This window comes from Alligator sinensis, unplaced genomic scaffold, assembly GCF_000455745.1.
Source record: "Alligator sinensis unplaced genomic scaffold, ASM45574v1 scaffold277_1, whole genome shotgun sequence".
In the NCBI taxonomy this organism is placed as follows: Eukaryota; Metazoa; Chordata; order Crocodylia; family Alligatoridae; genus Alligator; species Alligator sinensis.
In genome coordinates, this window is record NW_005841899.1 from 2163469 (window position 1) to 2188470 (window position 25002).

Below are 25002 nucleotides of genomic sequence, written 5' to 3' on the forward strand. Positions count from 1 at the left end.
GGGGGGGCGATGGCTGCTGTGGGTGGGAGAGAGGGGCAAATGGGAGAGAAGCAGAGGGGAGGGAATGTGCAGTTCAGCACAGAGGGGAGGACAGAGGAAAGATAGTTTACCTGGTTGATGGACTTTAAAAAAAGTACCCCAAGCACATACTGAGAAGTACATCACAGGCAGCAGGGACTTGAGATCAAGGCCACTTTATCTTAAGCCCCTGGCTGCACTGCCCCATTCTAGGATTTCGTGCATATTGAGGAGCGACCAGGTAGCACCTGCTTCTCAGCAGCTCTCACAGACTGGAAATAGCATAGACGTGACCTAGATATTACCTCCCTTTTTAAGTGTTAGAATACAACCAATTTGTGCTTGCATGCTCCCAGAGACAACACAGCTAGCATTATCTTCCAGCTCTGTGTCTGGACCTCCTAACCATTAGGAAGAGGCGTAAGTGTGGACTCCAGGGCTTCCTGAATATCACAACACACACATTTGTGAGGCTATCACTGAAAGGCATTACTGATCAAGGTCACGACCAGGATACAACGCAGTGTGACATTTAAAATCAAGCATATAAAAATGGCTCACAAGAAAGCAAAAAACAAAAAACAGACCTCCAGCAGTGCTCAAGCCACCTGTCCATGTTATGATGAGCAAGACAGGACTCTGGCACAAGACACCAACATCAATCCATGCTTTGTCTCAGGCAATACCAACACACGAGGAAGGGCTGACAGTGACTGTGGGCAATGATGTGCCTGAAAGTCTGATGTGAAGTGACAGTCCTGCACAGGCAGCACCCCACCCCTATCACCAGCTAACCTTCTGGCCCTGAAAATACAGCACCCATAAACATCATTAAATTTGCCTTTCTTTGAGGTCATTGCCATTACATGTTCTGATATATAGGTAGTGTTTTTATTCCTGAACTGGACAACCACCCTCTTGGGTGGCTGTGAGTGAACACCCTGACTTATAACACCCCACTGCCCCAAGCTCTACCCCTCCCCTTCCAATTGCTCAAAATGGAGACAATCCAATGGTTCACTCTGTTACGTCCAGTCTGCCAGTGACAGCTCACTCTTCTCCTCCTCACCTCCTATTCCCATATCCTTTAATGGCCTTCACCCTCCCTACACAAACTTCACATGCTCAAATTGCCAATTATGCCACAATTGGTTACTATTAGGGCTGTCAATTTATCGCGGTTAAGGCATATGATTAACACATTAATCAGTGTTTGCGTTAATTTTTTTAATGTCTTAATTGTGCATGTAGTCTTGGAGCCCACGCTCTGCTCCGCCGCCATCATCACCGCCTCCAGGCCACCCAGCAGGGCAGCAGTGGCAGCGCAGAGGACCACAGGGCAGCCCGTGCACAGGCTCCAGGCTGCTGCAGAAGGAGGGAGCACAGAGCCCCGAGCCTTCAGCTCACCTCTCCCCTAAGAACAAATCCAGGGGGCACATGTCCCCTGTGCTTCCCCCAGGGGTGTGCACAGTGGCAAGAGCTGCGCCACATCCCTCTCTCCCTCTACCCCCCACACACACCTGGACAAGCCACCCACGACTCCATCCCATGATCTGCCCCAGCCCTGGGGCCCCATTCACCCTAGCCCCTGCCCCATTCCCCCACCATGGGGGCCTCAATTTACACCCCCCCATCCCTTCCTCCCCTCCACAGCCCTTCCCTTCCAGTTTTACCTGCTGGGAGGTGTCTGTATCTGCCCTTCACTCCCGAGCCACAGCCCCCACCAGCCCTGCTGCTGCCCTTCATCCTGCCAGGGCATGTGGGAACCCCCCTTCCTCAGGCTCCAAACCACAAACACACACCCACAGCCCCTCACACCTTCACAAATTGCCACACACACCCCACCCCCACCCAGACTAAGTACTTGCATAATTTTGCATAACTGGAGTTTTTCTGCACATGATTTAGAGTTTTTAGTTGTGAGATTAAAATTGCGATTAATTTTGACTATTTTTTTTAATTGTGCAACTTATCATGATCAACTGTTTTAACCATTTGACAGGCCTAGTTAATATGCAGTAGCCCACTTCAAGTCAGCCTGCCAGTCAGTTTCCATCCTTTCTTTGCTATCCATCTTCCTCACGGAGCCTCTCCCATTATAAAAGACAATAAGAAAACACGCACAGTGCACAGTAATTATGACAGAGCATCAACACCAACAGTAACACTCAATGTGCCAAACAATCATTGCAAAACTGCATTTACTTTACTTTACAATGCACTTTGAACAGGTCTTCAAGGGCTGAAAAATGAAATTTTAGACATAGAAAGTGGTTTATTTGGGCTCTAAAGTTACAAGGTATGGCTGCCATCTTCTACATTATGGAAGAGAGATTTTTTTTTTTTTACCCTTCCAGTCACACAAAACGTCAGGAAAACCATTCTGGTGATAACAGCTATGCTTGTTTTCAAGGCGGACCTTGGTTAAACTTTGTAAGTAGGTTCCTTCTTTGCTCTCTGGTTATACAGATCACTGAATATCATCTAGTTTTAGGACTGTTTGCAGAAGTGCAAACCATTTTTATCCTAGTCCAATCATGACAACATACCACCATATGCCATATCCTGAAAATATTGTTTGCATCCGTGTTCAGCCTCCTAAATCAAAGAAAACGCAATTAAGAACTTGGTCCTGTGCCCATGATGTCCCTGGCTGCAGCACTACACATGGGACGTACAACCCAAATGAACAGCAATTCAACATGTTCTGAGTTACAGCATTTATCCATCTACAATTTCTGTGAACCAACATGTTACAAAGCCTACAGGAGAAATGTGGAAAGAACCTGCCATCTCCAGGAGCTTGTAGGCCAGAGGGGGCTCCAGGACAGCATTTCAAAATTGTAGGATGAAAAAAAAAGATATTTGGTACCATGGAAATTGAACAAAGCCAATGATGGCATGTGTTTTTGTTTTTGCCTTACAGGTTTAAGCATGAAACAGCCAAACCCTTAAAGACATTAATAGCTGATTAGCATCTGGCAAAAGAGAAATCAATCCATGATCCTAAGGAGTGGAATCAGGCAGCTCAGCAATACAACAGAGGGGTTTTCTCAAGGATGGACAGAAAGGCAAATACAGCATGCCTTGTCATGACCAAAAAGCTGGTAAAGAAAGAGACTCATTTTAATAGGCAGAGAATTGCAGAAGCAGCTGGTAGAGCACATGAGGAGACAAGCATTATGGTTAGAATACAGGTCCATCAAGCTGTCTTGCCCAATTACTTCTTTTTGGGGGGACTCCCCCCCAACAGCTTCAAGATTTACCTGCTCCACTTTTATGGATTCTTGAAAATTTCTACTGGAAACAAGAAGAGCTCCTTCTTACACACAACCAAAACCAGAGGCTTCTGGGAACTAATGATCTTTGATCCCTCCAAATCAAACAGCCACCAAGAGTCCCAAATGGTTATAAGAAGGAAAGGCCAGAATTATAAAAGATGGCAAACTATCCTAATGAAAGTTGTTTGAACTGATACTTTTTTATTGCAGTTTTCAAACCCTACTTTTGCACTGCTAGCACAATGTTGGAGTATTTGCCATTTTAGAAAAATAAAGCATGGCTTTATTCAAATAAGCTAATCTTTTACAAAACCATCTTTGGACTCAAAAGCCAAAGTAATCCAATATATTAAAATAAATGCCTTACACTTCCCAAAAAAATTCAAGAAATTTAAAAAAGCACATGAAACAGACCTGGTTAGCTACAGACTGGTAGTCATCAAACTGGTTAGCTACTGACCGGTAGCAATGTGGAGTGGAAACCCTCTAGATGTCAATGGACACCAGCCTCCAAAGAGATAGAGAGAGTTCATGTTGGTAGCCTGGTCCTGCAGCTCTGAGCTAAAGTCCCTATAGATCTCCAAGGAAGCACCTTTCACCATCTACTTGTCATCTCAGGTCTGCAGCACAATCATCTCCTACCAGTTAGTTTGATTCCCAAGCCCAGAGACAGCACTGCCCAGTGAAATTGTTCCAAGCAAAGTTTCTCCAGAAACAGTTGGTCAGTCTCCTCATCTTCATCCATATTCCCTCCCCAGCATAGGAGCAGATGGAATAACTGCAGCTGGGGACAGAGGCAAATCAGTAGCCAAGGCTGCTCAGCAGTATGACAGCTGCCTTGCAAAGCTTAGCTGTCCAGTAGTAAAAGGTCAGCTATATCTGCACTAGTTATTGTGTATTCACTATGACCAGCATTGTAGCAGAATACTGCTTCTCCATAATGACCTATTAGTGGCTCAGAATAGTGCCTGCTATCTGAAGAGAGGCGAATCAGGGAAAGGTGGGGAAGGAATAGTGTGATTTTCACCATCTGACCTGTCTTAAGCTAGAGCACATTGCAGCATCTTCTGGCTCTAGCTTCCCTTAGGCATCCCACAATGCACCACAGAAACAATCCCATGATGGACATGACCCAACCATGGCACAAAAGGAGCACACAATGCCTGCTTGCGGCGATGACAGAAAAATTCAGAGGAAGGTCCCACTACCGTAAAGTAAAAGCTGGCAGCCCATTTATGTGCAACTACAGAAAGCCAGCTACCGTGCAGCAGTTACTATACAGCATCCCACTCTGAATACCGCCCCATGCATGGATAAGGCCAACTGCAACTCAGAGTCTAAGTTGTGTACTTGCTACAGCAAATTAATCCTCATAGCACTCAGTGGGATAGCTAAATGCTATTACCCTTGCTTGTACAGATGACAAACAGCCTTAAAGAAATAAAATGACTTGCCAATGGGTAAAAGAAAGCTTGTGTGACAACCACCATTACAACTCCTGATTTTCTGGAACAAATTCAGGAGCAAATTTTAGTGAGCCTAACTGGAATCTGGGTTTATGCATGTTACCCCTTCTTCCTGTTTCTTTAAGTGCACATCAGGCCAATTTGGATCTCGTGTAAATGGACTCACTTAGACATAGACCCCAAAAAAGAAAAAAAGGGGTGTGCAGCAAAAAGAACATTAAAAAACATACAAATTAACATAGGCTACATCTTTTTTTTTAACTTGCTCCTTCTTTCACCAACTTCTACTTACTAGTTACATTGACTTATTCCCACAGGACCAGATCCTTACTAACTGCAAACTAAAACTGTCCCAGGGAAATCAAAGGACAGAGACAAGTTCATCCCCTTGATCTAATCATACTTTGGTACAAATGTATCTAAGGGAGTCAAAAGGATCTATATCACATTAGACATCAGCTCTGGATTCATCCCCTAAATGCAAGTCATTCTCACTCACTAGGCTTCACTACTTCTCTTTAGGCAATAGGTCAGGGTCAGGGATGTTCAGCTTTCAGTGTGCGGCTCCCAGCCATGTCATGTTGGCTACATGCTGGCAGCCCCCCAGGATTCCCCCCATTGTGCGCTTGTCATTAGCACACAGGCCCCACTACACAGGCTACAGTTACATCACATGCGCTCCCCGTCCCTTGCCATGCCATGCAGCAGTGGGAAAGACAGGCCGCCAGGTGGACAGCGCTGGATCAACATCCATCTTTTCATCATGGGTGGGGGGGCAAGAGGAGTACTCTGTATGCTGGGATTAACAAACATAAAATAGATTTGTCATGTTGTGGATTCACTTCAGTCAGGAGCCACTTTAACAAAGAGGTTTCTTTAATTCATGCCAACAGTACCCAGACAGCCACGAAACTTGTTTTTGGCTCTCTCTCACACTCTGTCCATATACTGCTATATGTCTTGGCTCATGCCCCACATGCTGTGCGCGCAGCGAACCCTGGGGCCGGCATTTGCTGTGTGTGGCGCTGCGGGTTGGACCTGGTGCTGCAGGTTTCACGCAGAGAGTTGGTCCTGGTTCTTTCTACAGACCAGTCCAAAGACACTTATGTGATCCATGGGGCCAGATGAGTTTGAAAGCCCTGCTTTTAGGGTTAGGCTGTCACTCAACTCCCCTCCACAATATAACAAAAATTATATATTTCCATGGGCTGGATCCAGCCCGTGGGCCAGATGTTTGACACCCTGCCTTAAAGGTATACAGTCCTTACCAACAATATTTTTATGGCCTAATTTAAGCTTCCCTAAAATATTAATTTGTTAGCCTATTTCATTATTTCGGGGGTGCATTCAATAATATTTCTCTCTCCTGTTGCACCTTATCACACTAAGAAATGTCAGGTCAGCTAAGCAGAAAGATACCAAGTTTATTATTTGTTTTTAATGTACCAAGAAAAGGAACAAATGAATTGGCTCCTTCGGGTACTATTAGTTTCACACGGTTAGACATTATAGCCTGATAAATGCTAGCTGCTGTGGCAAATCACAGAACAGTGAAACCTATTGAGTCAGGAGGCAGATATTAATCCTCTGCATATAAACAGGCCTCATTCATTATCACCTTATAGAGCAAGAGTGTGAGAACTGAAACCTTTCATCTGCTCACAAATCTATCAATAGTGTGGCAATACTAGTAAAGAATTTCTTATTCCCTACTGTACTGCTTTGTGGCTGACTTGTTACATCTTCGCCATTCATTTAGGACATGATCCTACACCACTGCAGTAAATGGTAGTTTTGCCATTAACGTTAAATAAAAGTGCCTTGAACCTTTAACCCTGGTCAAAAGATAGACATAGCTTACTCTGATTTATCCTCTAACTTCAAAGGAGGAGCCAGTTTTCTCCGAATCCCGGAGAATTCATTCTTATAAAAAAACCCAATTCCAACCAAATGTGAAATTCTGCTTCCTTTCAAGCAGCAAAAACTCTGCTAATAAAAAATCTTAAGCCATTTGTTGCTATGAAAGGTATCTTTAGCCTAGGGTGGACAATAATCCATTTCTTTGACCCTAGTAAAATAATAAGCTCCAAAAATATAATAAAATCATAGGAGTTGGAAGGAACTTCAAACTTCATTTAGCCAAATCCCTTGCACAGATGCAAGAGTCATTCTTCCTAAATCACCTGCCTGATGCCAAACTAGCCTCTTGATAACTTCTGATGAAGCAGATTTCACAATATCCCTAGAAGATAATAATACTGTTTATACTGCAAGCCGCAGGAGTATCTGATAGAGAAATGGAGCATTCGACAGCATTCACTGGTAGGTGCGCTGCATCTTCACTGACATTTTTGTCCAATGATATTTCTCAAAATAAACCCCTTGCACCATAGGTTAGTCTGCCACAAGACCCAGCTTGTTACAGGTTTTCCTTGCTTTATGCTGTACGTGTGTTCCTGGAAAACAGCGCATAACTCCAATTCGCATAAAGGGAACCACTTTACAATATAGCAAATAGGGACACATTTCAAGACCTCGACTGTACTGACCCCTAGACCTATTTCTACCACTTTTACAAGACCATTTTGGTATTCACCAACAGCAGAAAGGGGTAGGAGACAAGCTAGAGGGACGCTTAGAAGCCATAATGAGGATGGCAACTCCAGAAACGTGTTGTAGACAGTGAGCAAGGAGCACAGAAACACACAGGAGACTATATCTTGGTGCATGTCACTCCCACAATGCATTGCACAAAGCAGCTGACTGTGGGCTTCCACCACACCTATCACATAAGAGTGAATTTACCTTGCATATAACGAATTTTTGGTATAAAAAGGGTCATTGCATAAGATCAAGTTCGCGCACACAGAACCCGCATAAAGTGAAGGAGACCTGCATCCAGTTCCACTCTACTTCGACTGAGATCTGATTGGCCGGCTTCTAGATTCTAAGGGGTTAATCACTTCATTTCCTAGACCTCATTTGGTATGTTGTGTGCAGTTGTCACCACTGTTCAACCAGATTAACTGGCCTCATACAGACTGGCTTCTCCTAGGAAAGCAGCAACTCTCCCAGGAGAAACTGAATACGTATACATACATTCAGGCTTCTTCTCCCAGAGAAAAATAGCCTGGGCACATTCAGGATTAAATCACTTCCAAGAGAGTTCCTCCTGGGTCAACAAAAGTCTGTACATGCTGACAACACAGGCTGACCATGGGCCATCTGGGTTAGCCAATCAGGGCTGCCCTATGTACTGCTATCATCCGTTGCCAGGCAAGCTAAGGGAGCCTGCAGAGCATACCAAGATGTGTGCCCAGGGCTCCCCACAGCCCCTGACTGAATAGCTTCAGTGCTGCCAGCTCTCCACTTGTCAGGCTCTCAGCACTTGAATGAACATACATGTGGCTTTGGGTAAGTTTTTCTACCATGAGAACGAACCTGGGAGTATTCTCCCAGATTATCTGAATATGCATATACAGCCTTAAACTGATTACAGGTACCAAGAAGGACAAGTAAATTGGTTTAGGGAACTGAAACTTTTTCTTATGGAAGAAGATTAAATGAGCTTGGCTTGTTTTGCTTAAATTGAGAGGAAAGCTTGTCATTTTTCATACATAGATTCACAGAGTAAAAAATTAGGGAGGAAGAAGCTTTTAGTTTCAAAAAGAAAAATAATACCAACACAGATCAAATGACTGCAGGCTGGCTCTGAACAAGTTTAAATTATAAATCTTCTAATCCCCATCCAAGGAATAAAGTTTAGGAATGATCTTCCAAGAAAAGTAGTGGTGGAGGGGGAGAGGGGAAGGCAAAGAACTTGAATCACAAAACTTGATACATTTATGTAAGTCACAGTATGATAAGGTAGGGCATTTTTATTCAACAATCAGTATGTGATATGTGGATTCTAGTATTTCCAATGCCCATAAATGGATCTAGAGGAACTTCTTTCACAGTGGGGTAGGTGCCTAGAAACTCAATGATTCAGGGTTTTCCTAGCTACTTACAGGGGCCACAAAGGAATTTCACCCCCCCCCCCAAATATTTTAAAGGCTTCAGGTGTCTATTTCACTTTACCCTAAAACTTTGGATAATGTCCAGAGCTAAACCTGGTGGTTTTGACCAGGGTGTAATGGTATTCACGGTCACACGCAGAAACATCATGGGTTCCTGGCTAGATGGTCTTGTTCTTTCTTGCAAACTGAAACCTATCTTCCTATTTGGGATCAGAAACAAATTCTCCCCCAGGTCAAACTAGGAAGTACTGTGTGGATTTCTCCTTTCATCTGCATCACGTCTTCCCTACTTTTCCGTACAGAATGTTGTACAGTGTTCTTACCATTTATGTTTCCATGTTTTGTTGTGTTGTAAGGAACTAGAGCAGGGGCGGGCAAAGTCCAGGCCATGGGCCGGATTGGGCCCATGGCAGACTCCATTTCCCAGCAGCCCCTACCCACATCGCTACAGCCGGTTTCCATGGAGATTCCGACAGCGGTGGCAGTGTGACAGCACAGGGCCAGGGTTTCCATGGAGTCTGGTCCCAGCAGCACTGGCAGGGCACGCAGCTGGGTATGGAGCTGCTCCGGGGTTGGGATCTCACAGTGGTGACAACGTGGTCTACAGCCAGGAAAAAGCTGTGATCCGCTGCCCACATGCCTCAGGCAGGGGCTTGCAGGCAGTGGATGACGGCTCTGCCATGGCTCTGGACCATGATATCACCGCTGCGAGATCCCAGGCCCAGAGCAGCTTCCCACCCAGCTGCAGGCCCTGCCAGTGCGGCTGGGGCTAGTCTCCATGGAAACCCTGGCCCCGCACTGTCACGGTGCTGTGGCTGTTGGGGTCTCCATGAAAACCGTCCACAGCAATGTGGACAAGGGCTGCTGGGATATAGAGTTCAGCTGCTCACTAGAACCATAATTTTGCTCACCCCTGATCTAGAGCTATAATTTTAGGATTTTTTGAATAAATATTTGCCTGCAAATGTAGAAGATAAGACTCAGTGGCCTAAGAAGTCCCTTCTAGTCCTATGTCTCTATTATGCTGATGGGTTAAAGAATGAAAAAACATATTTACTGCAAAATTAGATTAAATACCCCTTTACTACAAAATTAGTTTGCTGTTCTTCCTTTACGCTGGGATATCAAGTAGTTCTGCATTTACTCTTTGAAGAAATGCTACTGCACTTCCATAATCCAGAAGCAATTTCAATGCCTAATATATTTAAAAAAAAAAAAGAAAGAAAGAAAAATCATTACTAACCACATGAAATAAGTACAGTCCTCATTAATTTTTCTAAAGAATATTAAGGTCTAATTTTAGCCTAGATGAACAGTCTGTCCCTAATAATAAAGCTTAATTACATTAGTGATAGGAAAAGGTGCATGATACCAGACCAGTTACTGAAATGCCTGATATTGGGTATTTCAGTCTCCTGTGTGTCCTACAGTACACACCTCATGCTGAAATAGGATTTGCATGGTAAGAACCTTTACCCCACACTGGGTCCCATTGCCTCCATTAAGCTTCACCAAAGATTTCACTGGAAAATTAAAACTTAAATCCATGGAGAACAAAAATCCTCACAAACAAAAACTGTCAGTACTAAAATGAGTTGCTTTATTACAGCAGTCCCTAGAGGCCCATTCTGCCAGACACTTTATGAGCATATAAGAAGACAGACTCTGCACCACAGAGCTTACAATCTAGATAGAACAGAAACCAAGAAGAAAGAACACATTATTATTCAATATAATAGAAATTATTTTTCAATACGTGTGTTGGGGAATTTCCATAGCTCGGTCTTCCGGTTAAACAACTATGCATTCCCTCCTAAGCGATGATGCACGCTTTTCAAGGCTTGTACCCATAAAGGAATAAAGTAGCAATGATGGCATCTTCCAAATAAGGGCATAATTCAAACCTAAGATTGTGAATGGCTCAGTCAACAGTATAAAGCCTCAGTGCGCCCAAACAACGGCGGAGATGTTCGAGATTGACACCGGGACCATCACCTTCAACTCGATCACTCAGAGACTGAGGTCACAACAAGGATCGCACCAGACCATGCCTCACCGGCCAGAGTCAGCTCACAAACTCAGGGACGCCTGACTTGTGAAAGGCTAACAAAGCCTAACTGGACAGAAAGCATGCACACTTGGCAACCGGCTCTGACCGATAAGTGCCATTGATATATGTTTACGTTTGTTTTGTTATAGTATGTTATAGTCATATTTTGTGTTTTGTTATTTGTAATCATCCCTCTGTTGTTGAACACGGTTGTTTAAATAAACCTTCTCCACGATCCAACCCGAGAATCTCTAGAACCTCTTCTCAGATCCGGCCAACCAGCATCGGGCCGTGACATATGTGACATAACTTATGGACAATCCATGATATCTCTGTTCCAAGATTTGCTTTGGTTATTGGCGAGCTTCTAGGTAGATTTCAAGCACTGGGCTTGAACAAAGCTTTCAATGGCTCGGATTCAATCTATACATGACACAGCCTCGCTCCCCACGGTACAATTCTGACTCGAAATTTTGATGCTAGATCTCCTTCAATACTGGAAGTGCCTCTCGCATGCAAAAATCAGTTGTTCTTGACATCAGTAGGGACAACTGGTTTGTAACCTACTGACAAATTTGCCCAAAGGACTAACTACTCTCCTTCATTCTATGCAAAGTCACAACAGGCCCTTTTGTTTCAAAGGTTAGCACTCAAATATGAATTTCTTTATTATGTTAAAGCCAATGTCAAACATAATTTTTTGTCCAAATTCTCATTTTCTTTTTAAGAAAAAAAGATCATACGGACCATTATGTAGCTTTTTTTAGATTTTAAACTTCAGTTACTGAGTTACCTGCTACTGATTAATCATATCGGACAACTTCAACAAGGTTGTCCAAGATACAAAGCATGGAAAAATTAGGCTTTTCTTTCCAATTAAGCCCTGTCATCGCTGATCCTCTACTCATTACATATTATTCTTTTTCCACAACAGCCACCTAGAGTTTCACATGTGTTAAGACAGAATGCCTCAAATGGACTTTTATTTTATCTAGTGAGTAAAAACTGTATTACTGTATTCTACTGTTTCTAGAAGTGGCCTGACGACGTAGCAAGGTCATCTTCTGTTGGTGCTCCATATCTTTGGTTTGTCCTTTAGACCTTTCAGTATAATATGGGTGGGGCCAAACTCTGTTCCCAATTATAATGCTGCAACCATGCTGAGGACAGTAAGGTTGCACAAATACAGCAATATAATTCAGCTCTTGGAATTTAAATTATGGATTTCATTGACACTTTTGCAAGACTATAACCCTGTGCCATCTGTCTTTTCATAGTAAGTGTAATTAAATGTCCTGTGCAACATGCAAAAGAAGGAGCTTACACATTGTCACCCAAGATTTCTATTCAATTTTAGCAAGTACATGGTTTTTGGGATCTTGCACACTGCTGTAATTTGTAAAGTTTTTTAAAATATGCATTAAATTTGTCATTACAAATATAAATCTAGTCCCTCAAGACCAGGAAATATCAACTTATTTGGTACAGTGACTCAGAAAGACAACATGAATGCCAAGATTTTCAAGTGGCTAATGTCTGGTTCTGGTACTCAATTTGAGGCATCTTAAAAAAAACACCTGATATTCTGAGTGCCCAACACCTCCTGAAAAAACAATGCCCTTTAAGGAAATTTGAGTTGGACGCTTATAAATGGAACAATACGTAATCACTAGTTATATGTGAAAATATAATCATATAATAGATTTATTATTATTAATCATTTCATACCCAGCATGAGCTAGGCACAGTGTGAACATAAGGGAAAGCAGTGCACAGCCTTTCACCACACGTAGTTTTTCAAAGATGGCTCTTTGAAGCAACAGATAAAAAAAATTGCCCTAGAAAAAGGGACAAATTCCTTAACAACCCACTTCTTGGCTCAGTTATATGGGCAGTTGGCTTGGAAAGGTAAGCAGTGAAAAATGGCATGAGTTCATCTAGCTAGCCATTCACAGAGCCTCACTTTCCTATTGCTTATACCAGTGTCAGTCAGGAGCAACTCCATTAAAGTACACTGGAGCAAAGTATGATGCGAGAAGAGGAGAGCTATAACTAGCCAGTGTTGTACCCCCTTTCATCCGTCTCCCACACCCTGCACTTCTTCCCCTGCCGCAACAGCAGCAGCACAAGCGGAGCGACGGGAGTTTTGTTACTGCTGGTGGCAATGACCCCTCTTTTTTTTTTCTTTTTTTTTTTGCTACCAACATGACAGTCAAGCAGCCAAAGCAACATTAGTTTTCAACAGCAGAAAAAGAGCATGACATATCCTGAGCATCAGGGAACTACTGGGCACTGTTCCCACAGCACATCCTGCCACTGCGTATCTGGCCTCCCCAATGCTGGAGCCAGAGCCACTGCAAGGAAGATGTAGGTAAAGAGGAAGGACTGGGAGGATGTGGATCCCCCTTGCTCCGTGTCAGTGCCCTGGCCCTTAGGCAGCACCCAGGGCTCATGCCCCAGTTGCCCACTGTTGTTACGCTACTGGAAAAGACATGTTTCCTGCAGTTAGTCAGAAATTAGATTTTGTCAAATCTGGAAAAGGCATGGGCAGTCTGACCAGTAGATCTGACCTGAAGCCAAACTCCCCAGAGTTTGCACGTGTTTGGAGTTTGATTTGGAGGTGGTTAGGAACAGCACATTAGATGGACAGAGGCTGCCCTAAAATAAAACTTTGGTCCAATATGGAACTGTCCTGAAAGCTGAAGATGTTTGGGTCCTGTGCTTTAGTTTGTGTCCATCTGTATGACTGCTCATATTGACTGCCTACTGTGTAATCTCAGAATGATTTTGTACTGTAATATATGAATGCCAGTTTTGTTGCATTTACAAACGGTAACAATATGTGACATTCTACCATATCAACAGTCTAGTCCTATAAAATCCAATCAGCTGCAGAACTACCTCTACCAAGGTTGCAGGCAATGAGTATCACAGAAATAGAATCTGACTTCCTAAAATAACAACATATGTTCCCCAAACCAGCTTGAATGGTTACTAATAAAAAAAACCTAAAAGGTTGAGTTATCAGCTAATCAAAACAAAGCATAACTACCAGTATTTCTGCAAAAGCCAGCTCCTTAAATTCTTACTCAGTACTTCACTGCACAGGAAGTTTTGACTTTAGGAACTGGCCTGTATTTCACATTGATGCATTCATTTCTCTCTGTTACTATCACAGTCTTAGCTAATCCAATCAGGAAGAAGACTGAACGACTTTTATAGTCTTTGAATCACAAGACTAGAGTAGACAACACAAATGTCAACTAGAATGCGAGTCTTGTTTTCTGGCTTTGAGAACAATATTTTTAGAGGTCTTGGCTACTTGGCAGGATTTTAGCTGTAACTGCAAAATCCATATATGTGCACTTTCTGGAATGAGATGTTAATAATACAAATGTCAAGAAACTCAGAATTATGGTTTTCCAGTGCCAGAGTCCCATTTTACACTTCTGTTTTGTATGATATTAAAGTTAGCATCTTCAATATCCCCTTATAAGGCAACTGTATAAATGACTAGCACAACTGATGTAACATCACGTAATATTTGGTTGAAGATGGCCAAGTTCCTGTTATACAACCAGTTTGACTTTCTTGATGTTTGTGTAATCAAAATCTCACTATTAAGTACAAAAACTGCTAACTACATTAATTTCTTTTATTATTTTCAAATTTTAACAAACATCTTAACATTTTAAAATAGTAAAAGAAATCAAATTAATTGTCAACTAATTTTTAAATTACATATTTCAGTAGTTACCTAAAGGCAAAAATGACCCAGATCTTTTGTACTTATGTATATTGTAACTGGTATCAGTTTCATATTAAAAATATTAAGTCAACTCTCAGTAAAAACTGCAGAAACGGAACCCACTTCCACCAAAATAGAATAAAAAGATGAATGAAATATGCATTGCTTAACAAGAACATTCCAGAAACACAAATGCCATAATGAATATAGGCAATTGTGAGACACCCTGGTACCTACCTATTAAAAAAGGCTTTAATCGAGCTACACCTTAGACCTATACTTATTAAGGTCTATAAAGGCTTTATAGATACTTAAACCATTTAAACAGGGGTATCAGAGATAAAGCCTGTGGCCTGGATCTAGTCTGCAGAGCCCATCATCCAGCTGGCTATGCTGCCTGTGGGTCCCCAATAGCATGCTGCATGCAGTACATGCTGGCTTGGACCCCACACACTGCATGAGACATGTGGAGCCCATCTGGCACAGGCTGCACACGGCACATGGGACCAGTCTGGGGCATGCACTTCATTTAGCGCCTGCACCAAAATGACTCTGTATGAAGGATCCAGGGCCAGTCCAGATCAGGTGCTTCATGCAGTGCCTGCACTGCACGGGCATGCATGCTGGATCCGGGGCCAGGCCCACAGACCAACTGCTGCCCATGTTGTATCCAGCATGCAGGGCCAGTCTGGCATAGGCACCATGTACAGCCTAAGCCCCAAACCAATCCCATGTACCATGTGCCCTTCAGGCCTGCCCACTGGATCCAGGGCCAGTCCAGATCAGGCCCACAGACAAGCCCTGATGCCAGATTCAGTGCATAGGGTCAGCACAGAGCAGGCACCGCATACAATGCAGGCCCCACACCAGTACTGTGCACTGCATGCAGCATGCATCCTGGACCAGCCCCACATACCATGTGCAGAGATGGCACGTACTGCATGTGGGACTGGAGCACATGTGACCAGTCCAGGGCACCCGCTGCATGTAGCACCTGTACCAAACTAGCCCTCTGACCTCACATGCTGAATCCAGGACAATCTCAACAGCCCAGTGCCCTTCATCCAGCCCACAGGGCCCAACAAATCACAGCCCTGATTTATATCTATACTTCTGGGACCACACCTTGCACTATAATCAGAGGTGACCAAATTGCAGATCTTAGCATGGATCTCTGGTATTAAATTTTGAGGTAGAAAGTCGCATTCTACAATGTCTGAAGCTTTCAAATTGTCCAGGTACAAGAGAAGAACATGTCTGCTGGACAATTAAAGAGTATGATCACTGCATCCAATTATCAGAGATCTTCTCTTCCAGCTAAAGGAGGAAGCTGCTTCTGCTGGCTGTCAATAAAAATCCTATTTTTCAACAGTGAAGAAATAATAAGCATATTACACCAGTTCATTTCTCCCTAGGAAATCTTCCACCCCCAGAATGACCAGACCAAGCTGCATTTAGCTTTCCATATTCCTTAAGACTAAACATATTCAGACCCACAGAACTTCCCCCTACCATGTAACTGAGCTTGCAACAGCAACTTACTGCAACTTCCACAATTCATTCACTCCAACATGCAAATGCTTTGCCAACATGGGCAAACAATATGCCACAATCTTATCATCATTAGATTGTCCGAAGATTGGAATGAGGTGCTGCCTGTACGCTGATGATGCCCAGCTCTCTCTCTCGTCTGACCCAGGCCTGGCCCTCAGTCCTTTCCCAGTGTCTGGCTGTAGTTGGAAATTGGATGCAGGTGAATTAATGAAACTGAATCCAGATGAGCCAGAGTTGATGGTGGTGAGCAGACTGCATGACTTAGTAGGAATTGGGACAGCTAACATGAATGGAGTTCAGCCTCCACTTGTCTTTCAGGTTTGTATCTTGGGGTGCTCCTAGATCCTCCTCTGCATCTACATCTTCACATGGCAGTGGTAGCTAGGAGTGCCCGGGGAGAAGTGCAGGACTCTTTCCTTCAGATTCAGATCTGGTCACCATCATCCATGCCTTTGTAACCTCAAGACTAGACTGTGGCAATGCACTCTATGGAGGGCTGCCCTGGAGAGCCATCCAAAAGCTGCAGCTGATGCAGACTGCAGCATCCCACTTTCTGCCACGGTGCATTGCCAGAAGAACGTAACTCCCAGGCTCCAGTCTGCACTGGCTCCCACTGGTTTTGACCTGTAAGGCCCAAAATGGTCTGGACCCAACACACCTAACAGACCGCCTTTTTCCTTATGGCACATCACAATCCTTATGCTACATCACAATCCCTATGGGCAGACCTTCAACTTCCTGCAAGTACTGTCACTGTATCAAATCCACCTGGTGAAAACGCATGGGAGGTCACTCTCAGCAATCACTCCATAGCTCTGGAACTCCCTCTCTTGAAGCTTGGATTTTGGCAGGCTTGGACATCTTTTGGAAGTGCTGTATTCAGGCAGGTGTTTAACAAATAAAGCTAGGCTGGGATATTATTTAAGGATTTTCTGTTTTATGTTGCTATTCTTGTCGCCTTTTAAGTTGTTTTGTTCTCTTGTTTGTGCTGTTGTAAAAGTTATTCTGTTCCCTCACTGTAAGCCACCTTGAGCCTTTGCTGAGAAGCACAGCATATAAATTGAACAAATAAATACAATAAAATTAATGTAGTCACACCCCTCAAGAACACTACCCTATCGAAACGGATGAAAGTTCTGCAGGGGCTTTCTGGTCAGCCCACCAGGAGAGACCATCTCTCATTCCTCAACAGCAACCATCCCAACTACTTAAGGGGCTCTTAATTCTCTGCAAAAATTCTCTCTGAAAGCAGATCCATCTATATGGAAGGATGGGGACTGCATTGCAGCACCCAAGGATGCTGCAAAGGGAAACTGGAAAGGATTCTAACTGCAATCACTGGGCATGAGGAGACACATACACGCTCTGAAACTCACCATCTTCCCTTTTCCCAAAGCCTCCATTTATGCAGATGCAAGTCTCATTCAGTCTTATTCCTGTATTTTCTTTCTAACTTTGCTATGTGCCGCTGCAAAAATGATGCAGCAAGAACATACAGGATTCCTTTGGAGATTGCAGGGGACGGTATTATGAAGAACAGCAGGGAGAAAATGAACTATACAGGAAAAACTTATAGAGAAATCTGAAAGAACTGACATGTTAGGAAAAAGCAGGCAGACAATGCAGTCTGACAGCTAACACGTCAGGTCCACAGTAAGGTATGTACAATGGTAGAATCATTTTCTCATTGAAACTGAGCATCAGGTCCATGTGGCTAACATTTTGCCATCATAGAAAAATGGTAACAAAGCCATCTGAACAGGAAGAAGCAAGGAAACAGGATGCTTTAAATAGCAGGTGTTTGCAAAAGACTGCCAGAGTCAGCTGTCCCAAACTGACAACCAGCCTTTTATATCAAACAGGCAGCAACCTTTTATCACCTGGCTTGTCTCCCAGTTCAGGGACTGGCTACAAGAACCAGCTAATAGCTGAAAGAAAATATAAAACAGAAGAACTGGTAATAAATAAGATGGGAGACTTTAGGAAGATTGCAAACTGAACTGAGATAAGCTATAGAAAATGCTACCAGAATAAGTGCCTAGAAAGAATTGTAAGTAAGAAGTTAATCACTACAGATGTCACAAAGAAAAAAAGGCAACAAGGACATAAAAAGATGTTGTAATACATTTTTAATGTTCATTAAATGCCAGTTGCTTATTCAATCATGTACTGGCCTTCAATGTCAAGATGTGTTGCACCTGCTTTTAATACTTTACAAATTTGACACTTAGATACCATGATGAAAGATGCCTTTCAAACACCTAGATTCAATCTAGGTGGTTATATTCTTTATTGGTTATATTCTTTATTTATACCAGGTGAACATGAGCCCCCTACAATACAATCTATCTAGGGCAGGGTTTACCAATTTTGTTACCAGTCTGTATCATCTCTAGTAGAAAAGAACCTGATCCTTAATCGGGTTTCTGACATGCTATTGTGAAAAAGAAGTGATGACCAAGTGCATTTTAAAGTAACTTAATTATTCAAACTAACTCTACGAAAAATAACATTTCACAGGATTGAGTGCTCTGTGTTGTCTGCTTGGTCTTTACGTCTTGCAACTTTGATAAAGTAAAACCAAGTTAACATTTTAGTGAAATATTTAAAAGTTGTTTTATTTTATTCAAAACAATCTGGGAAAAAAGTGATTACAATCTTTTAGCTATATTATAGCCTAAGAAAACACAATTGTCATTTCTGATGGACCACTTTTACTTTGAACTATTCACTTACACAAACAGACACACACTATAAGTGCCTGTCTTATATCTTGTGTAGCACCTTATAAATACATCACAACAAAACTCCTCCAAAAAGACAATAATCAAGTGTGTTCTTACAGTTCCAGCATGAAAAAGCCCATTGAATTTTTATGAAGCAAAGCACACTGTAAACTCAGATGTCCTATTTTCTTATAAATGTTTATCTTCTATAATGCACTATATTGTGCTTTAAAACACTCTCTTTTTTTAAAGTCAACCTATTGGTCCTGTATTTTTCATATAAATTGCTTCTAATAATATATGCTGAGTTCTGCAGAGACCATTTGGTGAGATTCTAATAATCCCTCTTGGGAGCTGACACCAACTTTCAGCAGCAGGTCCAACACTGCAGATTAGAATAATAAAACACATGCTGCTGCAGCTTCCAGAAAATACAAGTCTGTCTTTTTCAAGCTAGAGGATGACATCCTGAGACATCTCAGAAGCCTCTTGTCTCCTAGCTAGAAGCATAACGCTTTTTTTTTTTTTAATGAGCAGTAAACAGTCTGGAGTCCAAGCACACACAGAGAGCCAACTAAGTCTTTTTATCCACTACAAACATTTTGGTCCCTGTTCTAGGCCTTATTTAACTGTAAGTATAGAATGACCCTACATTACTCTGATTGGACAGTGTTAGTAAATGTGATTTTTTTAATTTTATATCGCCAGTTAAGTTGAATTAAGGAGAGTGTTGTGGCCGTTAAATTAAGAGGTCTAAATGCAGTAAACAGCACTTTTTCCATTAGTAAAGCAATCTTTAACTCAGTTTTTCACATAGTGAAAATGCTGTTTCTTTAATTCCTTGTATAAAAACCATAACCAAACAAATGTCATTAAAAATTTACCTCCAGGAAGATATGGGCTTATCAGAAGGTTAGGATTTAACCCCTCAAATTAATTTTGTATTATGGTATTTGTCAGCCTAAAACAAATTACACATTTTCCCCTTATATTTTACTGTTATTTCCTCACAAAATTCCAGCTATAAATCCCAGGTGGATCTAAACTTGTCATGTTTGACCTCCTTGGTTAAAAGCCATCCAGTGTGTAATGATTTTTTTACACTGCTCTGAAAAATGAAGTTTTTCACATGCACAAATGTTAACAGGAATCAAAGTCTCCTGTTTCTTCCTCTGACCTTCAACAGCCCTGTCTTATGCAAGAAAAACAAAAAAACAAAACAAAAAAAAAACCTCAGCTGCTTTACTAATTTATAACCACCAGGCAGGCATGAATGATCTAAACAAAACAAAAAAAATCCCACCAATAACAGATTTTTTAAAAAACCTACAAACCAGCTTGATGGATTTCCACAGACAGAGAAATCCTCAGCCTCATTCTTTTGTAGCAAGTATGATCCCAGTGCTTTTGCTCCAGTTGTGAGATCTGTATTAATCTACACAAGGCCCAGTGTTGTTTTAAGTTGCCTCATCAAATAGATGCTTCACATAAAGCCATGACTTTTTAAGTCAAAAGAAATTCCCATGCATATGAAGTAGCCTAGTGGAGATTTAATTAAACAAATTTACACAACTCCAATGGATTTGAGAAATTCCAGCACCCAAAAATAAAAGAAAGATTAAAGGTTTTTAACTACCCCCATACTCACTGAATGCAGCCACTGCAAGAGCCAGGGTGATAATAATGGAGGCTCCGGAAACCCACAAGGCCTTCTTCCTGTAGCTCTGAGCTTCATGAGGTTTTAGCCGTGTGCTGCTTTCTAGTAAACCTAAGAAAAGGAATACACAAAGAGGTGTGAAAATTACATTACTCCCTGTAAATACACAGCCATTTCAGTTCAGAACCAAACTAGCTATTCATGTTTTATACCGCACGCAGTACATTATGTGCCAAACCCTATGCACCCTATCCAGTTTAGGTAAAATAAGTTAAACAGCAATGGTAGAAGGACCAAAGACAGGAGCAAAGAGAGCACATGGGCTCTACAGTTTTCCTGGTCCTGTACCCACGTGATCAATGATAAAGCTCTCGACTTTCATTATTCAGGTTAGGTCTCAGCTCCTGAATGGAACTAAAAGAACCCATGGGAAAAAATAATCATTTTGGGTGTCAAGTTCACAAAGCTCATAACCCTGAGAGATTGATTTGCTGATGCAGTAAAATATATAGTGTATATGTAGAGTATCAAAGCAGGAGCGGGCATATTTTAGCATCACAGCCAAAGATGGAAAAGGCCTATTAGAGCCTGGGGGTCCATGCTTCTGCAAGGCCAGGAGAGACCCATCAACAGGATGCATCACAGAGCAAGCTGCAAATTGGTCCTCCTTCTACTGAAATCAATGCAACAATCCCAACTGACTTCAGGGGTTGCAGGATTAGTCTCATTTTCTTCTTTCACCCTGCTTTTCCAGGGGTGGAATGCTTCCCAGCCCGCTGCCAAACCCCAGGAAACAATTCAATTTAGTAAAAGAAAATAGTGATATTCTCCTGCTTCCTACTCTTTCGGCGGATATAAACCGGATGGTGTTTAATACCAAAAAATGGAAGGTACTCCACCTTGGGAGGAAATACCTGCAGCATCCTTATAAGTTTGGCAGTGCTATACTGGTTAGCACTACGGATGAAAGGGACTTCAGGGGTCATGATTGACCACAAGATGAATATGAGTCTTCAATGTGATGCTGTGACTAGTAAAGTGAGCAAAACTGGCTTGCATCCATAGATGTTTCTCAAGCAAATCCCAGGACGTCATTCTTCCGTTGTACTCAGCCTTGGTGAGGCTGCAGCTGGAGTACTGCGTCCAGTTTTGGGCTCCACAATTCAAAAAGGACATGGAGAATCTTGAGAGAGTCCAGAGAAGAGCCATGCGTATGATCAGAGGTCAGGAAAACAGACCTTATGATGAGAGGATTATGGGGCTCTTCAGCCTGGAAAAGCACAGGCTCAGGGGCGACCTGATGGCCACCTTGAGAGAGTCGATAGGAGAGCCATGTGCATGATCAGAGGGCATGAGAACAGGCCTTATGAAGAGAGGCTGTGAGCTATGGGACTCTTTAGCCTGCAAAAGCGCAGGCTCAGGGGTGACTTGGTGGCTGCCTATAAGTACATCAGGGATGTGCACCGGGATCTGGGGGGAACAACTGTTCACCAAAGCGCCCCAAGAGATAACAAGGACTAACAGTCATAAACTCCTCCATGACCATTTCAGGCTGAACATAAGGAAAAATGTCTTTACTGTCCGAGCCCCCAAGGCCTGGAATAGACTCCCTCCAGAAGTGGGGCAGGCACCTACTCTGGACTCATTCAAGAATCGTGTGGATGCTTATGTTGCTGGGATCCTGTGACCCTAGCTGACTTCCTGTCCCTGGGCAGGGGGCTGGACTTGATGATCTTCGAGGTCCCTTCTAGCCCTAAGGTCTATGAAATCTATGAAACTTGTTAAGTCTTATTTTGCTTTGAAAAAACAGCTAGCTATTTGAAGACACCATCTTTTGTCCAATCCACACCGTTTCTTTTACTTTTGATTAGGATATGTATTTCATTTAAAATATATTCCCCTTCACTAGCAAATCTGGCCCAAATCAGTTTCACAGACTCTCTGCAATATTTGATTTAAGAAATGTAAAAGCCAGCTAGCCTTTCCCAGCGGTTCCTTTAAGCTGGCGTTCCATTTCTCAGGGATCATACATATTGGAAAAGGTGGGACTGTAAGCTATTGTAGTTAAATATTGCAGCCATAGAGAGCAGCGTGGCCCAGTGTCTTGAGCACAAACCTAAACATTAGGAATTCTTAGTTCTAATCCTATTTCAATCACTGCCTCGCCATGTGTCAAACTCTGCCAACACATATATGCATGGGGAGGTGCGAAAAAAATAGTAAGAGACTAAGCCGGCTCTGAAACAGAATCATAGGAAAAATTGTACAGAATAACAGGAAGTCTCTTTCTTAATTGTTATGTTGTAAACATTATTTTCTCCCAACATATTTGTAATGCTTTTGAAAAGTACCAGAAAGAGTTCTGAAGGTTTGAGTCCTGTCTTGATTTCACCGGACAGGTAGGGCAAGGTTAGTAATAATATCAACTTCCCATCTAGCCTACCTACACCTGCCTGGAGGGATTACCAAAAGTGTTGGAGGTGCAGTTTATTCTACACATCCATTCAGCACCTGCCCTGTTTGCTGCCGCTGCTGACAGCTGAGCACATTTTCATTGGTGACTTTCTGTGATGCAAGCATCTACCCACCGATCTAGAGATGAAGGTGAAATTCCATTGTTGTAATAATGGAAATAAAGAACCTCTCTCTTTGTTTCCTTGTGGGTCTTTTTCCCTCACTGTCAGGGGAGAAAGTTACCTTCAGGTTTCTATTTTAAGATCCAAATTCTGTAGCAGTGAAAAGGAAGCTACCTCTTACCGACTGTCTTCAGCTTTAGACTTCAAAGCTAAAATCAACATGGGACAGAATGGCAAACAGCCATTCCTGAACCTTTCCTTCTTTAAAGAACATCACCCAATTCCCAGGTAACAGTGAGCTGCAGCCATTAAGTCCAAGACATAAATAAGTGTTTACAAATCACATAAAACATAGAAAAACTTTCAGAGTTCGTCTCTGGTCCCTGCTATTTATCATTTCAGTCCCAAAAGCAAGGTTAGCACCATATTAGATTAGCCCCTTAATTTCATGAAGTCAAACGGTTTCTGCTAGGAAACCTATACTGTAACGTGAACGTCAAAATGGCTGGCATATTCCCAGTTAGCAGGAACGTGATTCCCTGCCTAAAATAATTCACCTACTTTTTATTTATTTACCATTTTCCATCCCCATGAGAAGCATCCAGCCATTTTTTATGAAGGTCCTTGGGGACTTCAGGCATTTCCGCAAACGCATTTCCACATACACCGAACACGTAGAACGAAAATAATTTCACAGGCTACATCAGCTCATTCATTTACATACAGCGACTAGATGCACAAGGGTATGCTTTTGAATCTTTTCACTAAATATTACAAAACAGAGTTTGGTTTTAAGTGACAGCAGCACATTTTAGACGGTCTCAAAATATGACCTTGCTACAAATATTGCCTCTATGGACAAGATTTCTCCGCCCTGAAATTAAAGTACCAAATTATTTTTGCTGCAACTAGTTTAACACATAAATATCCCTACAGTGAAAACGTTGTATTTGTTAAATGCACTGAATATTCGCCTTTAAAGTTATCTTTCACCATTTCTAGCTAAAAAAAAAAAAAAAAAATACATATATGTTTTGAATCAAGAGGGAGGGGAAGCTGCAGAACATTACACTGGCACTCCTGTGAAGTGATTTTAGGAGATGTTTTCCCATATGCTGATTTACTACAGTATTTTTCTATTGGACTAAAATAGCATTTTAAAATGTCAGAATGACTGCCGGGGGGGGGGTTAATTTGGGGTTTTTTTCTACACTGTACAATTAGGAAATGAATCCAAGGGCCTGATCCAAAGTCAACTGCAACCCAGGGAAAAAGCTCCCTTCGACTTCAGACCAAGCCGGCAAAGAACAAATCTATTTTGCCAGGCGTCGGTCTCATCGACTTCTCTCTGACCGCTTGAAAAAAAGCCAAAGGATCCTCAGAGGGACTGACAAAAATCGCCGAAGCCAACCGCATTAAAGTTTCATCTCTATAACCCAGGCTGCTTTCACTGTTTGTGGGAAAGGAGCAGAGTGAAAAGTGCCATTTAAAAATGCAAGACTCAAGCAATATAATCAACAAGGGCAGCAGGCAAAAAAAATCATCATCCCGAAACTTTTCCTGGAACCGGGGGTTGGGGCAGCGGCAAGAAGATGCTGCGAGCCCAGGGCGGGGAGGGCTGGGGACGGAGCCCGTTGTCACAGTCCTGTAACTCCCCCTGAACCAGAGCAGTGCGTCCCCTCCCGGCCCCCTACACCAGCCCAGCGCCGAAGGGTCCCACTTTGGCATCGCAACCCCCAGCCCAAAACGGGGCATCTCCGCCTCGACCTCCAGCCGGCGGGGGTGTGGTGAAGCAGTGCCCCCGGGGAGGCGCGCACGGCACGGCAGGGCACACCTGCGGCGGGGGGCGGGGCGGGATGCCCGTGCCTGTGCCCGGCGGGGCGGGCAGCGCTCACCTCGGTCCTCCA

The 25002-nt window shown here is 42.7% G+C and overlaps 1 protein-coding gene across 1 annotated transcript in view; it reads right to left on the bottom strand.

The window, feature by feature from the left end:
• TMEM163 (transmembrane protein 163) overlaps positions 1 to 25002 on the bottom strand; it is a 225187-nt gene that overhangs the window by 199381 nt on the left and 804 nt on the right. Inside the window, exons 2-3 of the mRNA XM_025197586.1 lie at positions 24991 to 24997; positions 20511 to 20630 (exon numbers count right to left, since the gene is read on the bottom strand). Coding sequence (XP_025053371.1) covers positions 20511 to 20630; positions 24991 to 24997 — 127 coding nt within the window. The remainder of the gene's footprint in view (positions 1 to 20510; positions 20631 to 24990; positions 24998 to 25002) is intronic.